This window comes from Rattus norvegicus, chromosome 4 (genome assembly GCF_036323735.1).
Source record: "Rattus norvegicus strain BN/NHsdMcwi chromosome 4, GRCr8, whole genome shotgun sequence".
NCBI lineage: Eukaryota > Metazoa > Chordata > Mammalia > Rodentia > Muridae > Rattus > Rattus norvegicus.
Window position 1 is genome coordinate 62,864,029 of NC_086022.1, and position 20,678 is coordinate 62,884,706.

General features: G+C 39.3%; 1 protein-coding gene across 3 annotated transcripts in view; it reads left to right on the plus strand.

Moving 5' to 3' along the window:
* Positions 1-20,678, plus strand: part of Exoc4 (exocyst complex component 4) — a 776,646-nt gene that overhangs the window by 89,133 nt on the left and 666,835 nt on the right. For all 3 annotated transcript variants that reach the window (XM_039106944.2, XM_039106942.2, NM_053875.1), the window contains 1 exon segment: positions 7,092-7,335. In XM_039106944.2, the coding sequence (XP_038962872.1) occupies positions 7,092-7,335 (244 nt within the window).

The following is a 20,678-nucleotide window of genomic DNA, read 5'->3' on the forward strand; positions in this document are numbered from 1 at the left end:
GTTTAACTGGTTTATCTGTTCCTGATTTAACTTCGATACCTGGTATCTGTCTAGGAAATTGTCCATTTCCTGAAGATTTTCAAATTTTGTTGAATATAGGTTTTTATAGTAAGATCTGATGATTTTTTGAATTTCCTCTGAAACTGTAGTTATGTCTCCCTTTTCATTTCTTATTTTGTTAATTTGGACGCACTCTCTGTGTCCTCTCGTTAGTCTGGCTAAGGGTTTATCTATCTTGTTGATTTTCTCAAAGAACCAACTTTTGGTTCTGTTGATTCTTTCTATGGTCCTTTTTGTTTCTACTTGGTTGATTTCAGCTCTGAGTTTGATTATTTCCTGCCTTCTACTCCTCCTGGGTGTATTTGCTTCTTTTTGTTCTAGAGCTTTTAGGTGTGCTGTCAAGCTGCTGACATATGCTCTTTCCTGTTTCTTTCTGCAGGCACTCAGCGCTATGAGTTTTCCTCTTAGCACAGCTTTCATTGTGTCCCATAAGTTTGGGTATGTTGTATCTTCATTTTCATTAAATTCTAAAAAGTTTTTAATTTCTTTCTTTATTTCTTCCTTGACCAGGTTATCATTGAGTAGAGCATTGTTCAATTTCCACGTATATGTGGGCATTCTTCCCTTATTGTTATTGAAGACCAGTTTTAGGCCGTGGTGGTCCGGTAGCACGCATGGGATTATTTCTATCTTTCTGTACCTGTTGAGGCCCGTTTTTTGACCAATTATATGGTCAATTTTGGAGAAAGTACCATGAGGAGCTGAGAAGAAGGTATATCCTTTTGCTTTAGGATAGAATGTTCTATAAATATCCGTTAAGTCCATTTGGCTCATGACTTCTCTTAGTCTGTCGATATCACTGTTTAATTTCTGTTTCCATGATCTGTCCATTGATGAGAGTGGTGTGTTGAAATCTCCCACTATTATTGTGTGAGGTGCAATGTGTGTTTTGAGCTTTAGTAAGGTTTCTTTTACGTATGTAGGTGCCCTTGTATGTGGGGCATAGATATTTAGGATTGAGAGTTCATCTTGGTGGATTTTTCCTTTGATGAATATGAAGTGTCCTTTCTTATCTTTTTTGATGACTTTTAGTTGGAAATTGATTTTATTTGATATTAGAATGGCTACTCCAGCTTGCTTCTTCTGACCATTTGCTTGGAAAGTTGTTTTCCAGCCTTTCACTCTGAGGTAGTGTCTGTCTTTGTCTCTGAGGTGTGTTTCCTGTAGCCAGGAGAATGCAGGGTCCTCATTGCGTATCCAGTTTGTTAATCCATGTCTTTTTATTGGGGAGTTGAGGCCATTGATATTGAGAGATATTAAGGAATAGTGATTATTGCTTCCCTTTATATTCATATTTGGATGTGAGGTTATGTTTGTGTGCTTTCATTCTCTTTGTTTTGTTGCCAAGACAATTAGTTTCTTGCTTCTTCTAGGGTATAGCTTGCCTCCTTATGTTGGGCTTTACCCTTTATTATCCTTTGTAGTGCTGGATTTGTAGAAAGATATTGTGTAAATTTGGTTTTGTCATGGAATATCTTGGTTTCTCCATCAATGTTAATTGAGAGTTTTGCTGGATACAGTAACCTGGGCTGGCATTTGTGTTCTCTTAGGGTCTGTATGACATCAGTCCAGGATCTTCTGGCCTTCATAGTTTCTGGCGAGAAGTCTGGTGTGATTCTGATAGGTCTGCCTTTACATGTTACTTGACCTTTTTCCCTTACTGCTTTTAATATTCTTTCTTTATTTTGTGCGTTTGGTGTTTTGACAATTATGTGACGGGAGGTGTTTCTTTTCTGGTCCAATCTATTTGGAGTTCTGTAGGCTTCTTGTATGTCTATGGGTATCTCTTTTTTTAGGTTAGGGAAGTTTTCTTCTATGATTTTGTTGAAGATATTTACTGGTCCTTTGAGCTGGGAGTCTTCACTCTCTTCTATACCTATTATCCTTAGGTTTGATCTTCTCATTGAGTCCTGGATTTCCTGTATGTTTTGGACCAGTAGCTTTTTCCGCTTTACATTATCTTTGACAGTTGAGTCAATGATTTCTATGGAATCTTCTGCTCCTGAGATTCTCTCTTCCATCTCTTGAATTCTGTTGGTGAGGCTTGTATCTACAGCTCCTTGTCTCTTCTTTTGGTTTTCTATATCCAGGGTTGTTTCCATGTGTTCTTTCTTGATTGCTTCTATTTCCATTTTTAATTCCTTCAACTGTTTGATTGTGTTTTCCTGGAATTCTTTCAGGGATTTTTGCGATTCCTCTCTGTAGGCTTCTACTTGTTCTCTAAGGGAGTTCTTCATGTCTTTCTTGAAGTCCTCCAGCATCATGATCAAATATGATTTTGAAAATAGATCTTGCTTTTCTGGTGTGTTTGGATATTCCATGTTTGTTTTGATGGGAGAATTGGGCTCCGATGGTGCCATGTAGTCTTGGTTTCTGTTGCTTGGGTTCCTGCGCTTGCCTCTCGCCATCAGATTATCTCTAGTGTTACTTTGTTCTGCTATTTCTGACAGTGGCTAGACTGTCCTATAAGCCTGTGTGACAGGAGTGCTGTAGACCTGTTTTCCTCTCTTTCAGTCAGTTATGGGGACAGAGTGTTCTGCTTTCTGGCGTGTAGTTTTTCCTCTCTACAGGTCTTCAGCTGTTCCTGTGGGCCTGTGTCTTGAGTTCACCAGGCAGCTTTCTTGCAGCAGAAAATTTGGTCTTACCTGTGGTCCCGAGGCTCAGGTTCGCTCGTGGGGTGCTGCCCACGGGCTCTCTGCAGCGGCAGCAACCAGGAAGACCTGTGCCGCCCCTTCCGGGAGCTTCAGTGCACCAGGGTTCCAGATGGTCTTTGGCTTTTTCCTCTGGCGTCCGAGATGTGTGTGCAGGGAGCAGTCACTTCTGGTTTCCCAGGCTTGTCTGCCTCTCTGAAGGTTTAGCTCTCCCTCCCACGGGATTTGGGTGCAGAGAACTGTTTATCCGGTCTGTTTCTTTCAGGTTCTGGCGGTGTCTCAGGCACAGGGGTCCTGCCGCTCCTGGGCCCTCCCCCATGGGAGCCCAGAGGCCTTATACAGTTTCCTCTTGGGCCAGGGATGTGGGTAGGGGTGAGCAGAGTTGGTGGTCTCTTCCGCTCTGCAGCCTCAGGAGTGCCCACCTGACCAGGCGGTTGGGTCTCTCTCTCACCGGGTCTGGGAGCAGAGAGCTGCTGCGGGCCGGGATCCGCGGGTGTGGGACTTCCGGTAAACACAGAACGTGCCCGGTCCTAGAGAAATTCTGCTTCCGTGTGTCCCAAGCTCACCAGGCAGCTTTCTTGCAGCAGAGAATTTGGTCTTACCTGTGGTTCCGAGGCTCAGGTTCGCTCGTGGGGTGCTCGACAGTTCTTATATAGAGCTAATATTGTTTAAATATAACATGCAATTCAAATTATATAGATTGAAATCTTTTTCTGTATGGTAACATTTCAAAATTTATATGTTGTGCATAATATAATGAACGACATCTCTGAAGATTTTCTATAGTACACCATCATTGTATCATGCTCCAATTAACATGTACAAACAGCACGTTCTAAATGGGATGATATGGCATATTCAACAGTGAATTAAAGGGCCTTGTCTTCTGCAGTTTTATGATGTGTGTGGTAAGCCATGATACAAATTGCTGATTTTATCTTACAAGTATTGAAGAAAGAAAGCAGCCATGAACTCATGGTCTAGATTTTTTTTCTGTATTAGTGTGCAGAGTCATTAAACAAAAAGTATTTAGCGTCATGAATAGATTTTTCCACCTTGTTTACTTACACTCTTTTGTTCTATTTCTGTGTGGTAGTGTCTCTCTGTATAACCCTTGGGTTGTCTCTAACTTGTGATTATTTCAGGTATGCTGTGCCTTCTCTGTGATTTTTTTTTTTAAAATGTGCTGTCTGTAATACGGTATACAGATAAGTGGCTCTAAACCATGTAACCAGAGATCCATGGTTAAGGTAAATGTGGAATTCTAGAGCTTGAAAACCTCTTAGATATCTTCTCCTTACTTCTTTCATCAGTCAGTCAGGTGGAACCCTTCTTTTGTGGTTCAGTGCTTGCCCTCAGTTCTCACTCTCCATAGCCACTTACGTCTGTATCAACAAAGTGGTGCGTATAATAGTAAATGCGCAGACAGCAGGGTTATAGAAGAAAGAATGCAGGGGAACCCATCCCCATTCTTTACTATGTAGCCTTAGCCTGTCTGGTCGTCAGAGTCTTAAAACTACATTTGATTCATCTTCAGCTTTAGAATTTTTAACAAAATAAAGTTCAAAGGTACGAGAATGGAGATGAAAGTAAAATATGTTTAGCTTTAAATGTCTAATACCTATAAATTAGGTATCCACTGTAGTAAATCAGGTGCTTGGGAGTGATGTGGATCAGGAGTTGCAAAGATGCACAGGTCTGTTCTTATTGTTGGGCGAACCCTTATTGAATTTCAGTTAAATTAATTTTGTACTTTTTTCCAGTAATACTCTGACCTTGTATGTGTTTGAATATTAGACTAGTCAGGGTTGATTATAGTATCCTTTTACATTGCCTTTTAATTTTCAGCGGATATAAGTGAAATAGATACTATAAATCAATTAATATTGTACTGATAAGTGTTCATGCTCTAGGAGATTTCAGGGGACAACAGAAATCTATGTCTTTAACTGATGTTCTGTTTGTGGCCATGGCATTTCAATTTTCAAATGTTGCTTCTGTGTTGCTTTTTAATGAGATAGCTCTACAATCAGTGTGCATACAAGTAGCTGTATGCCATGTCATTGCAGGCCAGATTGTCTGAAACTACATTTACATCGTCATTGGCCACCCTGGGTAGTAGTGTGAAGTCTAGGTGGCACTTTGTATGTGTCCTGTTTGTGGCTCATAGGCGCACTTTTCACAAAGAGCATTTTGAGCAGGTAAATTTCCATTACTTTTCCTCTTGCCTGAAGCTCTTCTCGTAGTTCAGCTCCATTTCCCCTATTCCGCCTGATTTGAGGTGGCTCCCTGCTGCTGAGAACTGTTGTAGCTTTGCTGTGGGATTGGATTTGGTAGATAGAGTATTTCTGTGGCCTGAGGTATCCTACTTCTTCATGTATAAAACAAAACCAGGAGCTGAAATGCATGTTTTTATAACATTACATTTGGAAGTATTGGTAATGTTTTAAAAACTTGTCTTCAGATTTTCATCCTTCCAAGGTAAACCTTTGGGTTCTACTTGTAGTTTTATTAGTATTAAACAGTACACTTACTGAGCACTGCATTATCAAACACACTGTTGTAAGGATTGTCCTATGCATATGGTTTGTTTGACTTTCTGTACTCCTAGTGAGTCTCGTAAGACATCATGGATAAAACATATTGAGGATTTATTCATAAGAGTGAGCTTGTATAAATAATTATATCTTACTTGCTACTAAAATACCATTGGTTCATATTTAAGTGCATATTTTATGTTAAAATATAGACATTATTAAGATAATTTTTAGGCATAAAATATTAAAAAATATAGATCAGTAGTATTAAGTATATTTACAGTGTGTGTAGACAGTACCTTCATCCTCTGTATAACTCTTTTTACCTTGTAAAACTCAAACTCAGTATCTATTAAAAAGTGACTTCGCTTTTCTTCCTTCTCCTTGCCTGTGACAGTCTACCTTCTACTCTGTTTCTAGGAATTTGACCACTCTAAGTACCTCACTATAAGTGGAATCATTAAGTATTTGTCTTTTGTGAAAGTCTCATTTCACTTAGCATGATGTATTCTAGATGTATTTGTATTGCTGTGTGTCGGGTTTTCGTCGTTTAAAGTGGAATGATATGTCATTGTTTATATAACTCACTATCTATTCATGTAGTGGTGAGCAACTGTGATGATTCTAAATTTGGTGACTGTGGACAATGCTGCCATTATAATAATGAATGCTGTGAATAAAGAAACTTTATGGGTATATAGATACGCAGTTGAGAAGTACTGTTTATAATAAATGCTGGTTTAGTTTGTGGCTTTCTTGTGTGTCTTTGTCTGGCTTTGATAGCTAGGCCTTAACAGGCATTTGCAGGGATATCTAGGTTGTTATATGGATGCTGGAACACAGACTCCAGTCCTCGTGATTGCTGAGCCCTCTCTCCCCTTCTACATGACGTTTATAATACAGGTTTTAGTAGGGACAAATATCTCAGATCATCAGCTAATCCTTTTCCCCAACTACTCTCAGAGGTGAGAACTACTCATAGTTTGAGGCTATTTCCTCTTTTTTAAGACCAGATGGTTTGGGTAAAGGCTATAAAATAAAGATCTATAGGGATATTTGGCATATATAACTTACAAGAAGGTTTTTCTTGACTATTATAGATGTCTGTGAAAGATAATCACTACCCCGCTACATACTCTCTTTCTGTCTCACTCACTTTTATAGCAAGGTCTCAGTATGTATGCTAGGCTGTCTGGGATTTGCTGTCTAACCCAAGGTTACTTTTAAATTTCATCCCTATGTCTCAGCCCCTCAGTAGCTGGCATTACATGTTGTGGGTCACACATATGTTTAAAGACAAATATGATGGCTTTTTTGTTATTTAATACCTTGTCAATATCATTTTTTCTCTCAAACTCCTCATATATGTATGTTGTCTTATATACTTCTTTTCATTTGTTTTTGTTTGTTGTAGTCATGTACTTTTGCCTCTATATATATTTATAACATCTTTTATTTTCACTGTTTATCACCTCTAACTAATGAGTAGAAAGTTGAGGCTTGGGTTTAAGACTTTAAAGTTATCCTGAAATGCCATGTATTGTAATTTAGAGACAGCGTGTACCATGGACTTAATTTATCAACAGACTAGGTCTGAGTAGTCTGTATACATCTGGAGATTTACATCTTCCTATATAATTGCTTGTGCATTTTATTTCTTGACAAACCATTACCAATTGGTTTGAATTGGGGGCTGTTGCGTATTACTTTGTAACTTAATTTAACATAAAATTTCTCCAATTCATTAACAGAATAATCAAAACAATGATCTTCATTAGTCTACGCTGCTGCTGAATTAGTGTGGAAACTGGTTCTGATATTTAGGTGTTGTTTTCTTCTGCAGTGAGGGAGATGAACCTGCAGGACATCAAAGAGGACTTGGACTGTGATCCTGAGGAGAACAGCACTCTTTTCATGGGAATTCTTATTCAGGGGCTGGCCAGACTGAAGAAGATCCCTGAGACCGTTAAAGCCATTAAAGAGCGTTTGGAGCAGGAGCTAAAGCAGATTGTGAAGAGGTCAACCACCCAGGTGGCAGACAGTGCCTATCAGAGGGGAGAGAGCCTCACTGTGGACAACCAGCCAAGGTAGGTCTAGCCTGGGCTTGGTGTCTTTTTGCTGTGCACTTCCCAGGTGGAGAGAGTAAATAGTTTATGTTCTGTTGGGATGTTTTCTGAGGATACTGTATTCTATACATACTCAGGCCAGGCATTGTCTGTCCTGCTTTCCATTGTTGAGAAGGTTTAGTGTCCATCTATACTGACAAGGAATGAGAGATACAAACCTGTTTGTAATTGAGACTGCTTATTATCACGTATGTTAATAAATCAATGGCAAACAAGAATCAAGCAATTGTTGAACATGGGTCAGGTGCCACGCTGTTGTTGAGATATTTATGGATATTGTTTCATTCAGCTTTTACTACTACTCTGTGAGCTAGTTCTGAGTGTCCACATCTTACAGTTAGAAGAGCTGAGACTCAGGGATGGTGGTTAGCCCAAGCTTATGCTTGCTGGCTGACTAGTCTTGGATTTGAGTACAAGACTACTTTGATTCTAAAGTCAGTGTTCTTTCCACTGTCCTGTGTTTTCCTCCTCATCGTGTGGCCATAAGTGTGAATGGAAAAATATCAGAAATTTCTGCATCTCCTTAATAAATAGGATTTAAATTTCAAAGTTTTTAGTTCATTGGAGAACATGGCAATTCTGTTATAATCCTAAGTTGTGGCTATTATAACTGGGTATAACTGGGAGAACATGTTTGTCAGATCGGATTTTAGGGAAGAGTAGTCCAGGATTGTATGATAGCATTTGAAATTAGGACTTAGTAAAAAAAAAAAAAAAACAGATTGATTATAAAGTGATTTCTTTCACTCCTGCCTCCTTCATTTCTACCCTCGTCCCCCAACGCACACACCAGGCATGTAAGGCTGGAATGGTATGGGATAAAAACATGAGTGAAAAGTTCAGGTTCATTGGAGAATAGAAGGCAAGCGGATGTGCTGGTGTGTAATTATAATCTCAGTGCTCAGAAGTCTAGGCAAGAAGATCTGGAGTTCATGGCCAGCCTAGGTTACACAGGGAGACACTGTTTCAAAGAAAAATAAGTCATATGAGGAAAAAAGTAATTTTCTCCTTTGTTCAAATGGATGTGCGTGGGAGATGGTAATGCATGAAGGGTGATACTTTTCTGTCTTTCTTTTTTTTTTTTTTTTTTTTTTTTTTTCCGGAGCTGGGGATCGAACCCAGGGCCTTGCGCTTCCTAGGCAAGGGCTCTACCACTGAGCTAAATCCCCAACCCCGTGATACTTTTCTTAATGTGCTACTATGGAGATGCGACTGTTTTTGCTTAACATGCATACATTTTAAAGACAGACATTAAACAAAATTAAGGAAAAAGACTACTAACTCTGCCTAGACTTTTCTCAGATTTATTTTAATATTTTGGAAAAGCTGATACATTCTATTCATATTTTCTGAATTCTCTTTGTATATCTAAATAACACTGATACTGACTTAGAAACACTTTGAAAGTAATTCTCTTATGAAATTAATTTAAAAGTACTATAATTGGTAAAGGAAAAACAAAAAAATAAGAAAAAAAGAAAAAAAACCCCCTCCAAGTACTGTCTCCCTGCCGGCCATTCTGGAATGCATCAGAGCAGATGGTTGAAGAGCGTGAGTTCTGTAGAGATCTGATAGTGTTGTAGCTCCTGGTACCTTGCAGGGCTGTCTGCTGCAGTGAGGGTAATGGCTATAATGCTTAGTAAGGACATAACACACATGCATCTGCGTACCAGCACGTGTTTGTTATTGGCGCCTTCTTCAGTCCTCCTGTGTTTCATCATTCATGTGCTTCCGAGAAGCTAGCCAGTAAGTCAGGACTGAACTTGACTTTTCTGCTTTCTTAGCTTGGTGCCTGGATTTCTGCAAAGACCTTTTGACTCTTTGCTAATGAATACTCGAAAATTCTGCTTTGCTATTTGCTGTGGTGTTGCAAGTGCCCAGATGAATAGACTGAACTTTCATAGGGAAATAACATTACTATAATATATACTGGAATAAAGCAAAGGGCACAGATCAATAACTTTCCTGCAGCTCTCATTATAGTTGCCCTAAAAACATTGTGTCTTTCATAGGATTTTGACCTCTTCCTCTTCTATTGCCTCAGCTGTTTCCAGAATTCACGAGCGCAGATTACATCAGTAGAAGCAGAAAGCTCCTTGCCTTAGGAAATTCTAAATAGGTTTTTGTGAGGAAGGAGTCAGCAGTAGAGGGTTTTTTTTTCCTTCTCTTCTTTCTTTGTTTATTTCTCCTCCTCCTTTATGTTTACTTTTTTATTTAGTATTTTAAAGATTTTTCTTTTCTTTTTTCTTTTCCTTTTCTCTGGTTTAGTAGGCAGGGTATATGGGCTAGTAAGAAGCAAATGAATGGTTCATGTTTTGGCATTTGTTGTTTTCTTTTCCTCTATTCCATAATCCTATTTTATAAAAGCTAAAATCTACATTTCTTTTTGGCCCAAACTCTTTATTATGAAATAAAATATTATGGAGAAAACAGCAATTTGGGATAAACCATATTACTAGATCAGATACTAAATTTTGGGATAAACCATATTATTAAATTCTTGGGCTAGGAATCCAAGTGAATGACAGTTCTGAGCTGACCTCTGGTAGCTAGTTTCTGATAGTTATTAGGTGCCTTAAAACTCCTCAAGAATTAATTCTCTTGAGTTAACCACAGTCATTCAGAGATGAAATTAGCATTGTTGCTTCCAGGGGCTTGGAACTTTAAAGAGGATATTATTAAATTATTATTACATTATTCCTTAAGGCATTCATGATTCTTATGTGTCTGAAAGTTCACCGAGATATTAGTGACATCTGTTTCAGAGGGAAGTTAACAGAGGCAACATCATTGTTCTTTTATACCTTAAGACTGCTGTGGCGGTCCTTAAGCAAAACTCAGGCAAAATCTCCATCCATTCCCAACAGGCACGTTCTCTGGCCTAACCCTAATGAAATAACGTATTCTAAAACACTTTTTATGCAAATGCATCTCGGAAGCCAGGCATCAGTGTTTCTGCAGAAGTTTCTTTGCTCATCTCCATCTTGTTAAATACACAGTGGTTGTGATCCATTGCAGCCCCTTTCCATTTGTCTTATGCAAAGAGAGTTAATGTTGTGTGGTATTTTGCTGGAAATGGAGATTGAATAAGGCTGTTGAATTCCATCTTGCTTTTATTTATATAAAACCAGAATCCTTCCTTCATCAACTTAAAACGAAACAAAACCACATTTTGGTGGCCACATTTTTTAATTTTATATTTTTATTTCCTAAAATACCAGTTTTCTATTCATAGGAGAAATGCTTTATCTTTTTGGTTCTTTTAGTGTTTATAAGCTTCTTCACACTGTTTACGAAAATGCTCAATAGTTGTTAGGCTGCTGTTAATACCATGGCAAGCATCAACTCAAGGTGGTAAGTGCCTTGCTAACCTAGCACAGCCATCTGCTACCCATTGTCCCTCCCCACACGCCTGCAGAGGCAAGGCCTGTCTTCAACCTCAGATGCTCAATGCAGCCTGCAGCCTGTAGCTTAGAAGCTAGTTCTTCTTCACCTTTTGCTGTCTTACTGTTAATTTTCAGTAATCTAGCCAGTGAGATTTACATATCATTTTTGTGTCAAGGAAGCCAGAGGAAATTTTATAGTTCATAAATACCAAAAGTGAGAGGAAACATTGAAGGAAAAATTGTTCTTCTAGGTATTAAGTCTTGTTGTGAATAAGGAGATGAACCAGGGGAGGGTGGGGGTTGGAGTATGTAAGACACCTACTTTAGTAGGTGCATCTGGAGGCAAAAGCCGCGCTGTACTGGAAAACTGTGGGCCTAAAGGAGGACAGGATGAGGTGGAGCCATGGCTGTCAGGGAGGGCTCTATCCCTTTCTAAGGAGACCACTTTGCAGTCTTTGTAGACCTTTCTTTGTTTATTTTTGATTGTATCTAGAAAGAAGAGAGACCCACTTTGCCCCATTTATTCCCATAACTTTATATACTAGTAGAGTGCTCATTTGACTTAAAGTAAGTGTTGAATGAAAGAATGACTCCCACAGAGTGAATATCTGCTATGAACCAGACACTAAAGTGCCAAACAAGACACATGCCACTGTCCTCATGGAATTTAAAGGGGAAGAAATGCCCCGCAAATCAGTATCCTGTTGAAAACTATAGTAAAAGGTTTAGCAGACAAGCAGAAGGTACTGTGCAAGCATATGCGTAGTATAAGCTTAGGTCTCTATTAGGAAATAGCTTGTATCACTGTTTTTTGAGAGTAAAGTAAGGCAGTGTTTACTGTTTATGCTAGTTGTAGTTGTCAAGCTTGTTTATTTCATAGCACTAAGTAGGTTTTCTAGTCATACAGTTAGCATGACGTCAACATCTGAGTGTGAGAAGAAGTACCAGACCCTTGCCTTGTTATTTCATGGTTACACTAGCCTGGTGGCTTATTCAATTTTGATGAGTACTGTCAAGTATACTTTCTTAGAGATGCACATTTTCGTGTTATGGGTAATGTTTTAGAGTTTCTGTGTTCCCCTTGCCTGTACATTATATCATCAGATACTTTTGTATTTGCTAATCTGAGAGGTAAAAACTCTAGTGTGGTTTGGGTTTGCTTTTCCTTGTCATGAGTGAGTACGGTTTTCGTTGGTGTGACAGTAACTTGTTGAGATGTCCTGATTATGTCTGTGTAATGCTTCAGAGTAAGCTGAGTTGAGACGGTGAAGAAAACACAGTCAGAGAAAGGATACTTCCTGCAACAGGGGGCCTGGCCAGCCGGAACTCAGTATTTCCAGCTTGTTGATGTGTCCCCCTGTGTACAGAGGCTGCACAGATTACACACACCTACTGAGTGACCAGCAGTTTTTAAACAGAGTAGATATTCTAGACCAGTGATCTTGCTACTTAGAAATGACACACGGATTTGAAATTCTTAAATTGTTTGTCAGATATTATACTTAATATTTTATTATTGCAGTTGACAATGTGTAACTGATATCACAGAAGGAAGCCACCAATAGGTGGGGACTGCTCTACTTACATGGTTCTGAAGGAGGGCCTCATACACTAAATCAGGGCCTGTGCAGTGTGCTGCATCAGAGTGCGGTTCACACCTTCAATGTCTGCCTGCTATGTGTCTGCCCTGTAACTGCTTGACAGGATTAACTCTGCCTGATGAATAATTCTAACACTGATCATAATCCTCTTTATAGTTATAGTTCTTTTCAAGGTTACTATTTGTCCTGTTTCCCACCACTTCTCCCACCTCCCACCTCTCAGCTTGTGAAGGCTGTAGGATTTTCAAAACTGTGTTGGGTTATTCTGATAAAGTTTGAAAATGTATATCTTAACAATATTTTTAAAGGCTGGAGTCTGGAACTCAGTAACAGTATCTACTGATACAAAAAGGTATTTTAATAAAGTGATTTTATATATGAGGAAGTCAAAATGCTCATCCACAAAGGTTAACTTCATAGTACAACTACAATATTTGTAGAAAGAGAAAGAAATGAAATATTTCTCATGATTTTCTTTAGACCTGCCAGTTATGTGTTTCCTTTTCAAATAATAGCATTTCCTTCCATCTCTTCTTTCGGTATTAGTTACTCTCCTCCTGAGTGTCTAAAATGCAAGACTTGGTAGAAATTGGTCATTTTATTTTACAGAAGTCATTTAAGAGCAGCTTTGAAGCAGGGTCAGGCATCTGTCCTTGTGATTTCTTGTAGCCATTGCCAGGCACTGCATGCCGCACCTGGACATGCTTGGAATCAGGAAGGGCCTCGATGTGATTTAGATGAAGAGTTAATTCAAATCAAAGCAAGCGGGAAGCAAGTAAATTTAACTTCAGTGATTATGATTCCATTTGATTGAATCTGTACTTTTGATTACACGTATCAGTGAGAACATGCTTTAAATACACTCTGCTATTAAATATTGAAGGGTATGAAGAATGAACCAGGGAAGAGTGAAGAAACTCCACCATTCTTTAGCACGTATCACTCATAACTGTATTTTCCTTTTAAACAAATGAAATAAAATAATGGCGTTAAGTGTAGGACTTCTTGTTTGTGTTGACTAATTCATTGCCATGGATGATTCTAACTCTCTGTCCGTTTAGTGAGACTTAATTAAATGGATGACTAACAGCTCTATAACAGACAAAACGAATCAGTAATCTCAGCATCTTAACAGTTTCTTTGTAGATCTGGAGTTGAATAGCTGTCTCTCAGGTTATACACTGTTCTTTGCTTATAGTCTCTAGAAAGGGCCATATAATCAAATCAGCTGAAGGTACTTCTCAATAATAAATTTCTTAAAACTTTGTTTTACATTTGGCAATTAATAACTAATCTGCTCCTTTTGTCTCTTACATATCTGGTTTAAATTAGAGATTGGGCCAATTAAATTAATAATGTTTGTAATCTCTTTCATGGATTGGTGCAACTATTTCAATGTCACCTTCATGCTACATCAAGGTCACTTCACAGACAGACAGACAGACAGACAGACAGACAGACACTGTTATCAAGTGAGAAATCTCTTGGTAGAAATCTCATGCGTAGAAGCAATGCCAGGTGTGATCAAAGCCCCTTCACTTCTGGTCCCCTCTAGCTCTTAGATTGCACCTTGTTATGGTTTAGTGAGCTTGGAAGATGGGATTAACTTTGTGTTTATGGTTTGGGATCATAGCCAATACTTCTGATAAATAAATAACTATGATAAAGTGGCAAAGGACATCATATCTTACTAGCAAGTGGGAGTGAGTAATCTGGAATGTGGGTACAGAGCCATGGGACTCTGTACATGTGCAGTAATGTTTGCAAAGCAGACTGTCCTCTGCTCTCAGATAAGTCTCACAACAGTCTTCATTATAGGAGGGGCATTATTAATAATCCCAGATTTGTCCAAGGAACTGTAGAATCTGAAATAGTTCTGAAATAAGTTCAGAAAGCTTGCTGGGGGTGGATTTAATATTAGAAGTAGCATGTATTTGCTACTGGGTTATTTATATACACCTGTTTCTACTTCCTTTCCTGGACTTGAGTTTGGTTTTCCTCTAAATGGAAGAGTTTTTCATGACTTACTCATTCCCTTGCTGCATGCCCCCTGCATTGTGATCCATTGTAGGCCTCTAAGAGATTACTGGACTGGTTCAGAAGTGGATCCTGTTTAGTTCACTTGAGACTCAAATCCACTTACCTCAAAAAATCCTCAAGTGGCTTTGTACATTTGTAATAAGAGTCACACACAACTAAGTACCAAAAACCCTGAAACCATAAGGTATGTGATAGGAGTAGGTTTATGGGTAAATGTTTTTAATGTTCTTCTGTGATGAAATACTGTTTTTGGAAGAGGAAAAATGCCTTTAAGAGAGTGGTATTGATATTTTAATTCAAAAAGAAGAAGGCTTCAATTTGTTTTTTAATTTTGGTTACTAACTTGCCACACATCGGAACTAGAACTTCATTCAAGGTCATCTCTCCTGAATTCAAAGCCTGAGTTGACAGAGAGAAGGATGCAGGGAAGAACTGACCAGAGTCAGGGCCGTTCATTGCTACTGTTCATTCACTGTGGGTCTGTAACAGCTGCTCTTCTTTCATAGTGCATATGGAGAACTGGTTAGCATTCGTCAAATAGTATTTTGTACATGATGTGATAATTGCTAAGAAGCATCTCTGTCTTCTAAAGTAGCGTTTAGGTAACTTTGAAGAGTAAATGGAGACTATGTCTTGTTTAAAATGAAAGATACTGGTAGGTCATCAGAAAGTGTTTAACATTAAGAAAATGTTTCTGAGAGACACAGGCCAGCAAAGCTAAGACCATCTTGATATGATACAGTTGATGACTGATTAGTTTTAGTGTTCATGTAAAATATTAACTCTGAGTCTAGAGCATAACGGTAGGGAGATAAATATCTGTGGTTATTGCCTTTGTTTGTCAGTGGGAAAATGCAGAGCCCTGATATTAAGATTTCAGCAAATAAATAGTAGGACAGAACTAGTTTTCTGCATTGAATGATGACCACATACGGCAGCTTCTTGGCTGTCAACCTAGGTTTTCCAGCCAAATGCCTCATCCAAGGTTCCCAAGATGCTAAATTTAGATTCAGATAGCCTTATCTCACCATAAATACTGAATATTATTTGCAACTTGATGGAGTGTCTTTGTGCCTTGGGTTCTTGTGGTCTAGAGCAAGTGACTGTTCTCTGACAGTTTCTTTTTTAGCCCTCTTTTTGCACAGTGGAACTTGAGGATGGGAGCCACCAGGATCCCTCAGGTAGGAAGTTAGGAGAGACATTGGGAGAGTGAATATTTTGCTTACAAGTAGAAGGCTGTTTTTAAAACCTGTCTGGATATATGGTAATTGGATATATGTATCTTTCAACTTACAGAACTGTCCTTCCTTGTGGTCTTGTGTTTTGGTTGATAAAGTTATATTTCTTGGGAATATAGTTTTGTATGGAAAAATTCATTACGGGCTTCTTAAATTAGGAGGCTGTAACACAGAACACATATTTTTATGCTACTTATTGTCTGTATTGTTCCTCCTCTCACTCCTGTTCTGGAGACTTCATTTTCATTCCTTCTCAGTAGTATCCCTTTCCAGCTGCTGGGTATGACAGCTACCAGTGTGCCGCACAGAGCAGCTCTACATTCATCGAGTTCAAGAGAAGAGGGGGTTGGAGGTCTGTTCTCATCATTCTGAGGTGACAGAGTTTAAGAAGGTAGCAGGGTAGTAGTGACAGTGGAGTGAACAGACTTTCTTCTAGGAGAATAGTAAGGGTTATAAATTGAGGGGTTCGGTGGATACTTAGATCTGAGGGAGAAGAGGAGCTGAGGGTTGTTTCTCAGGGCAAGTGTGGGTTCTGATGTGCCATGGAGAACTAGGTTTGAGGGAGGATACGATGAGTTCCATTCAGGTCATGTTAAATCTTAGGTATTTTACCCACTCAGTCCTTGCAGGTGATACTGAAGTCACTGTGATGTGACACTTACTGAGAGAGACCCGAGGAGGGAGGTGAGTTGATATATGCAATGGAGGAAGCGTCTGAGATGGAGCCATGGGCTTGGTCTTAGCGTCATCTTCCTTGAGACTCCTGCACCATGAGAGTGAAGTGGTGGGAGAAGAGAATGCTCAAGTTGAAGCACAAGAGAAGAAAGATGAGGCAGAGGTCCAAGTAAACCAGCTTGTGCACCCTCGAAGCCTGCAGGAACAGAAGTAAGGGATGCTGAAGGCCAGGACACCGGAACAAGTTGTTGGACTATAGGCTGCTGTCAGTAATAAGTCTCAGTGGACCTGGAACGTCATCTTTGCTGAGATCACCTGGGAAACTGAATGCCTTTCTTACAACCAAAACAGTTCTGCTGCCCTCTGCTCTGGACCTTTGGCATTCTGGACTAGTTCTGTTCTCTCTTTTGGCCAAGTATAACTCATGGCCTTTTGCTGTCAGCTGAATAAAAAAGAGATCAAGAGAGGGAGAGGAAAGCAGCAGCCTCGGAATGTGGGAGCAGTGGGAGACAATTACAAGGAGAGTAGAAGCCAGTAGAAGCAGCTGCTGCAGCTCCTTGAGAAGAGTGTCTCATTGTACAGAGCGAACGGATTCCTGTTGCTATAGCAAGAGGTGTTTTAGTAGCTGACCAACAGGGATGTCCGGTGTGTGGCGGGGAGGCAGAGGTAGTTGCAGATAGTCCTGGCACTTTTGCAAGCTGTGGTTCCCTCGAGTCCAAATATCTCTCTAACCAGTACTGCTAAATTGTTTCCTATTTTCCCTTAGAAAGAAGCACCAGGATAAATGATTTCCTTTGTCTGGCTTTAGACCACTCATTTATAGAGTGGAGCTCAGAGAATGAAATGGGAAACTCCAAACAGAGCCCTGAATGCAGTTCTTAGCACATTGTGAGTAGTAGGGTAGAGCTCACCAATATCCTTCTTGGTCAGCATCGTCATTGTTACCACAGTTGTCATCTGTTTGTCAGCACCAATATCATTCTGACTTTCTCAAAGTTCTCACACATCTGGACAAGTTTGCTTCCTGCCACAAACCAAGGAAAGATCCCAAATTGCCATCTTGATTCTTAAACTTTTGATAATATTCCAATCCTACATTATTCATTCTTTCCCTTATGATTTCAGATGCCACAAAATTTGACCATTTGCTCCTGGTTCTCCCAAAGAACCTGGACTTTTTCCCTCCCTCCCTCCCTCCCTCCCTCCCTCCCTCCCTCCCTCCCTCCCCCTCCCTCCCTCCCTCCCTCCCTCCCTCCCTCCCTCCCTCCCTCCCTCCCTCCCTTCCTTCCTTTCTCTCTTTCTTTCTGATTTTTGGGTCTTTTGAGACAGTCGGTAATCATCCCTTTCCAATGCTGCCTTTTCCCAGGAGTTTTGGCTCTGGCCCTCCCTTCCATATCAAACTCTGTAAAGTATCTCTGCCTCATGGCGCCTTTCAAATATTTATGTTTTTTATGTTTTTCACATTTCCAGTATCTGCTTGTCTTCTGAGCTCCTGACTTGCATATCAAGTACCTAAGGACATGACCCATTAAACTTAGCATATCCAGGTCTATCCCATTAGTTTTCCTTCTAAATTTCTATTTTCACTTAATTTGTCCACCTCCAGTTCCCTTCCACTTCTTCATCTCTTTCATTCTCTTCCCTTTCAAAAGAAAATCCAGCATCATTGGTGCTGCTCAAGCCAGAATCCCAGACAGAGAAATATGGAGCCCTTTGCTTTTTAAATCACTGTTCAGTTACCTTGATTTGCTCTGTGTTCTGACTCATCCCTCTGGCATCTATCTCCCTTGAGGCTCCTAATCAGGTAGGGATCCATGGCTTTAAAGCTTTAAAGTCAGTCTCTCTCTCTCTCTCTCTCTCTCTCTCTCTCTCTCTCTCTCTCTCTGTGTATAGAATAAATTCTGGATTCCTCATGTGAAAGAATAGATGCAATAGTCGTCTTTCCAAATCAGGTTTCTTTCACTTAATGTTTTAATTAATTTTTTTATAAATTGAATAATTTCATTTTTTATGGTTGAATAAAGAATCATTGTAGGTGCTGATGCTTTAATTGAGTGGGTTAGAAAAGCCCAGTAACCTGTGTTTTATCCCTAGAACTTACACAAAGCTGGTAGGAGAGAACTATCTTTATAAAGTTCTCTGTTTTGCACACATACGCCATGGCGTGATCATGACTCATGTTCCGTGTGCTCCCCCCATGTGTGTATGTGCACATGCATACATACAAACACACACACACACACACACACACACACACACACACACACACACGCAGGCACGTGCGCGCGCGCATGTGCACTCAACAATTTAAAACCTTTCATTGTGTATATATACCACATTTTCTTTGTCTTCTCAATTGTTGATGGGCATGTATAACTTAGCTCTTGTGAATAGTGTCACAAGAAAGGTGACTACACAAATACGCTTTGTCCCTTCCATTATACTCTAACTGTGGTCCAGTTGGATCACATGGTTGCTAGTATCTATTTTTCTTTTTTTTGAGAAACGTCCATAATAGAAACATTTTATTTCTTTTGTACTATTTATGAAAGAACGATAAAAAGTCCAAATGAGTAAAAAGAAAAAGTTAATTTTTTTCTCCACAGTCAGCATTCAGAGGGATAAGTTTTCAGTATAGTTTGGTTTTGAATTACTAGATTCTATCCATTGTTCTATGTATTTTCTACCACAGTAGAACTGTAGACACTCTGAATCTATTTTGCTCAAGACATAGCTGCTGCTGTTGGAGTTTAAGCTATTTTGGAATGTAATTCAGATACCTTACATTTCACTTCTTGAATGAGCGCAGTAATTAATTTTGATTAAACTAAGAAATACATAGACGGTTAGTAAACTATCTTCTTGATATACTGGCATTAAAATTCAAGAGTTCTGACCTGAACAATGGATTAATCTCTTGATGAATTCATAATATGATGGCATTGTTGGAGGTGATGCAGCCAGAAACTGGAGCCCAGCTGGAGGCTGCAAGTCCCTAAATGCATGCCTTTAGGTTGTATTTTGTCTGAGGGCCTTTCCCCTTCCAAGTTCTGCCTAAGCTCATGGGTCCATACAACCATTAGGTGAACCCTGTGAAATTGTGAGTCAAGATGAATCAACACTTAACGCTTAAGAATAGGCATTCTGTCAGTGATTAGTTATGTTTTTACTCTAATGACACTGGGTCGTTTCAGTTGTAAATCTGTCACTTTATGAGTTAATTTCTTCCTGCTCTAAAAACCACTAGTGTGTCTATGACGTTTTCTGTCCTAGAGCTGTTTCATATAAATAGGCAGTCATCGTTGACTTTTCTTACCAGAATATTTTCAGTTTGTTTTTGCTGTCCCATAGACTGTTCTGATTCTTGTGTACTATCTAGTATGTGCACTTTGTACTATGTTTACATTTATTAGTAAACACACATTGGGTTATTTTGCTCTTCACTTGTCACTAATGGTACTGTGAACATTTGTTTTCAAGCTTTTGTGTGCCTATGTTTTCTGATCAATTCTGTATTCTAAATATGGAGTCTGTGGTCCATGTGACATCTCTGATTTATTGTTTTGAGAAAATTTGAGAGCTTGTTCTATGGAGGAAGTGCCAGTTTGCAATCTGAGGAAATTTGTATGACAGTTGCAACACTTGCTGTTGTATTTTTTATTGTTTTATTCTGGTAGATGAAAATGTTTTCTCATTTTGATTTTGATTTCATTTCACTTATCATTAATGATATTGTACATTGTTGTGTTGCTCAGTGGCTATCAATATATATTTTCACAACAACAATATTCATTTAAATTTTCACTCTTTATTTAAAATTACAGTGACACTGGCACACTGGAGTGTTTTTTTTTTTTTTTTAATAGATAGTCTAGGTACAAGTCCTCTATTAAGCTATGGTTGATAGTTTTTATTTCTCATTTTTTTATAGTAAGTTTTCTCATTCTTGGCGATATCAAAAGTAAGTTTTTCTCTTGTAGCTGTGTTACTATTTATGATTGTATCCTTGTACAGCAGAGCTGAGCTTTCCTCCTTCGGATGGATTCTAGCTATCACAAGTCTGACCCATCCTTCTAGCTAGTATGCACTTTCCTCTCTGCTTTGCAGCTGTGATGGCTGTACTGTGTGGCTGGCCTACCTTGTCATTGAACCTACACAAGTGGGTGAAGCTGCCCTGTTTCAGGTTTCATTTTATCATGGTTGCCATTTCCTCAGTGTAAACAGAGACGCTGACTCGCATATCCCACCTCATTTCTGCACTGGGTCTTTTCTAAGGGAGACCTGCACGTGCTCATTATGCTCTTCTGGTACCTGGCAGATAGGGTACACAGCAATGGAGGGCAGTGGTCATAGAGCCAACCATT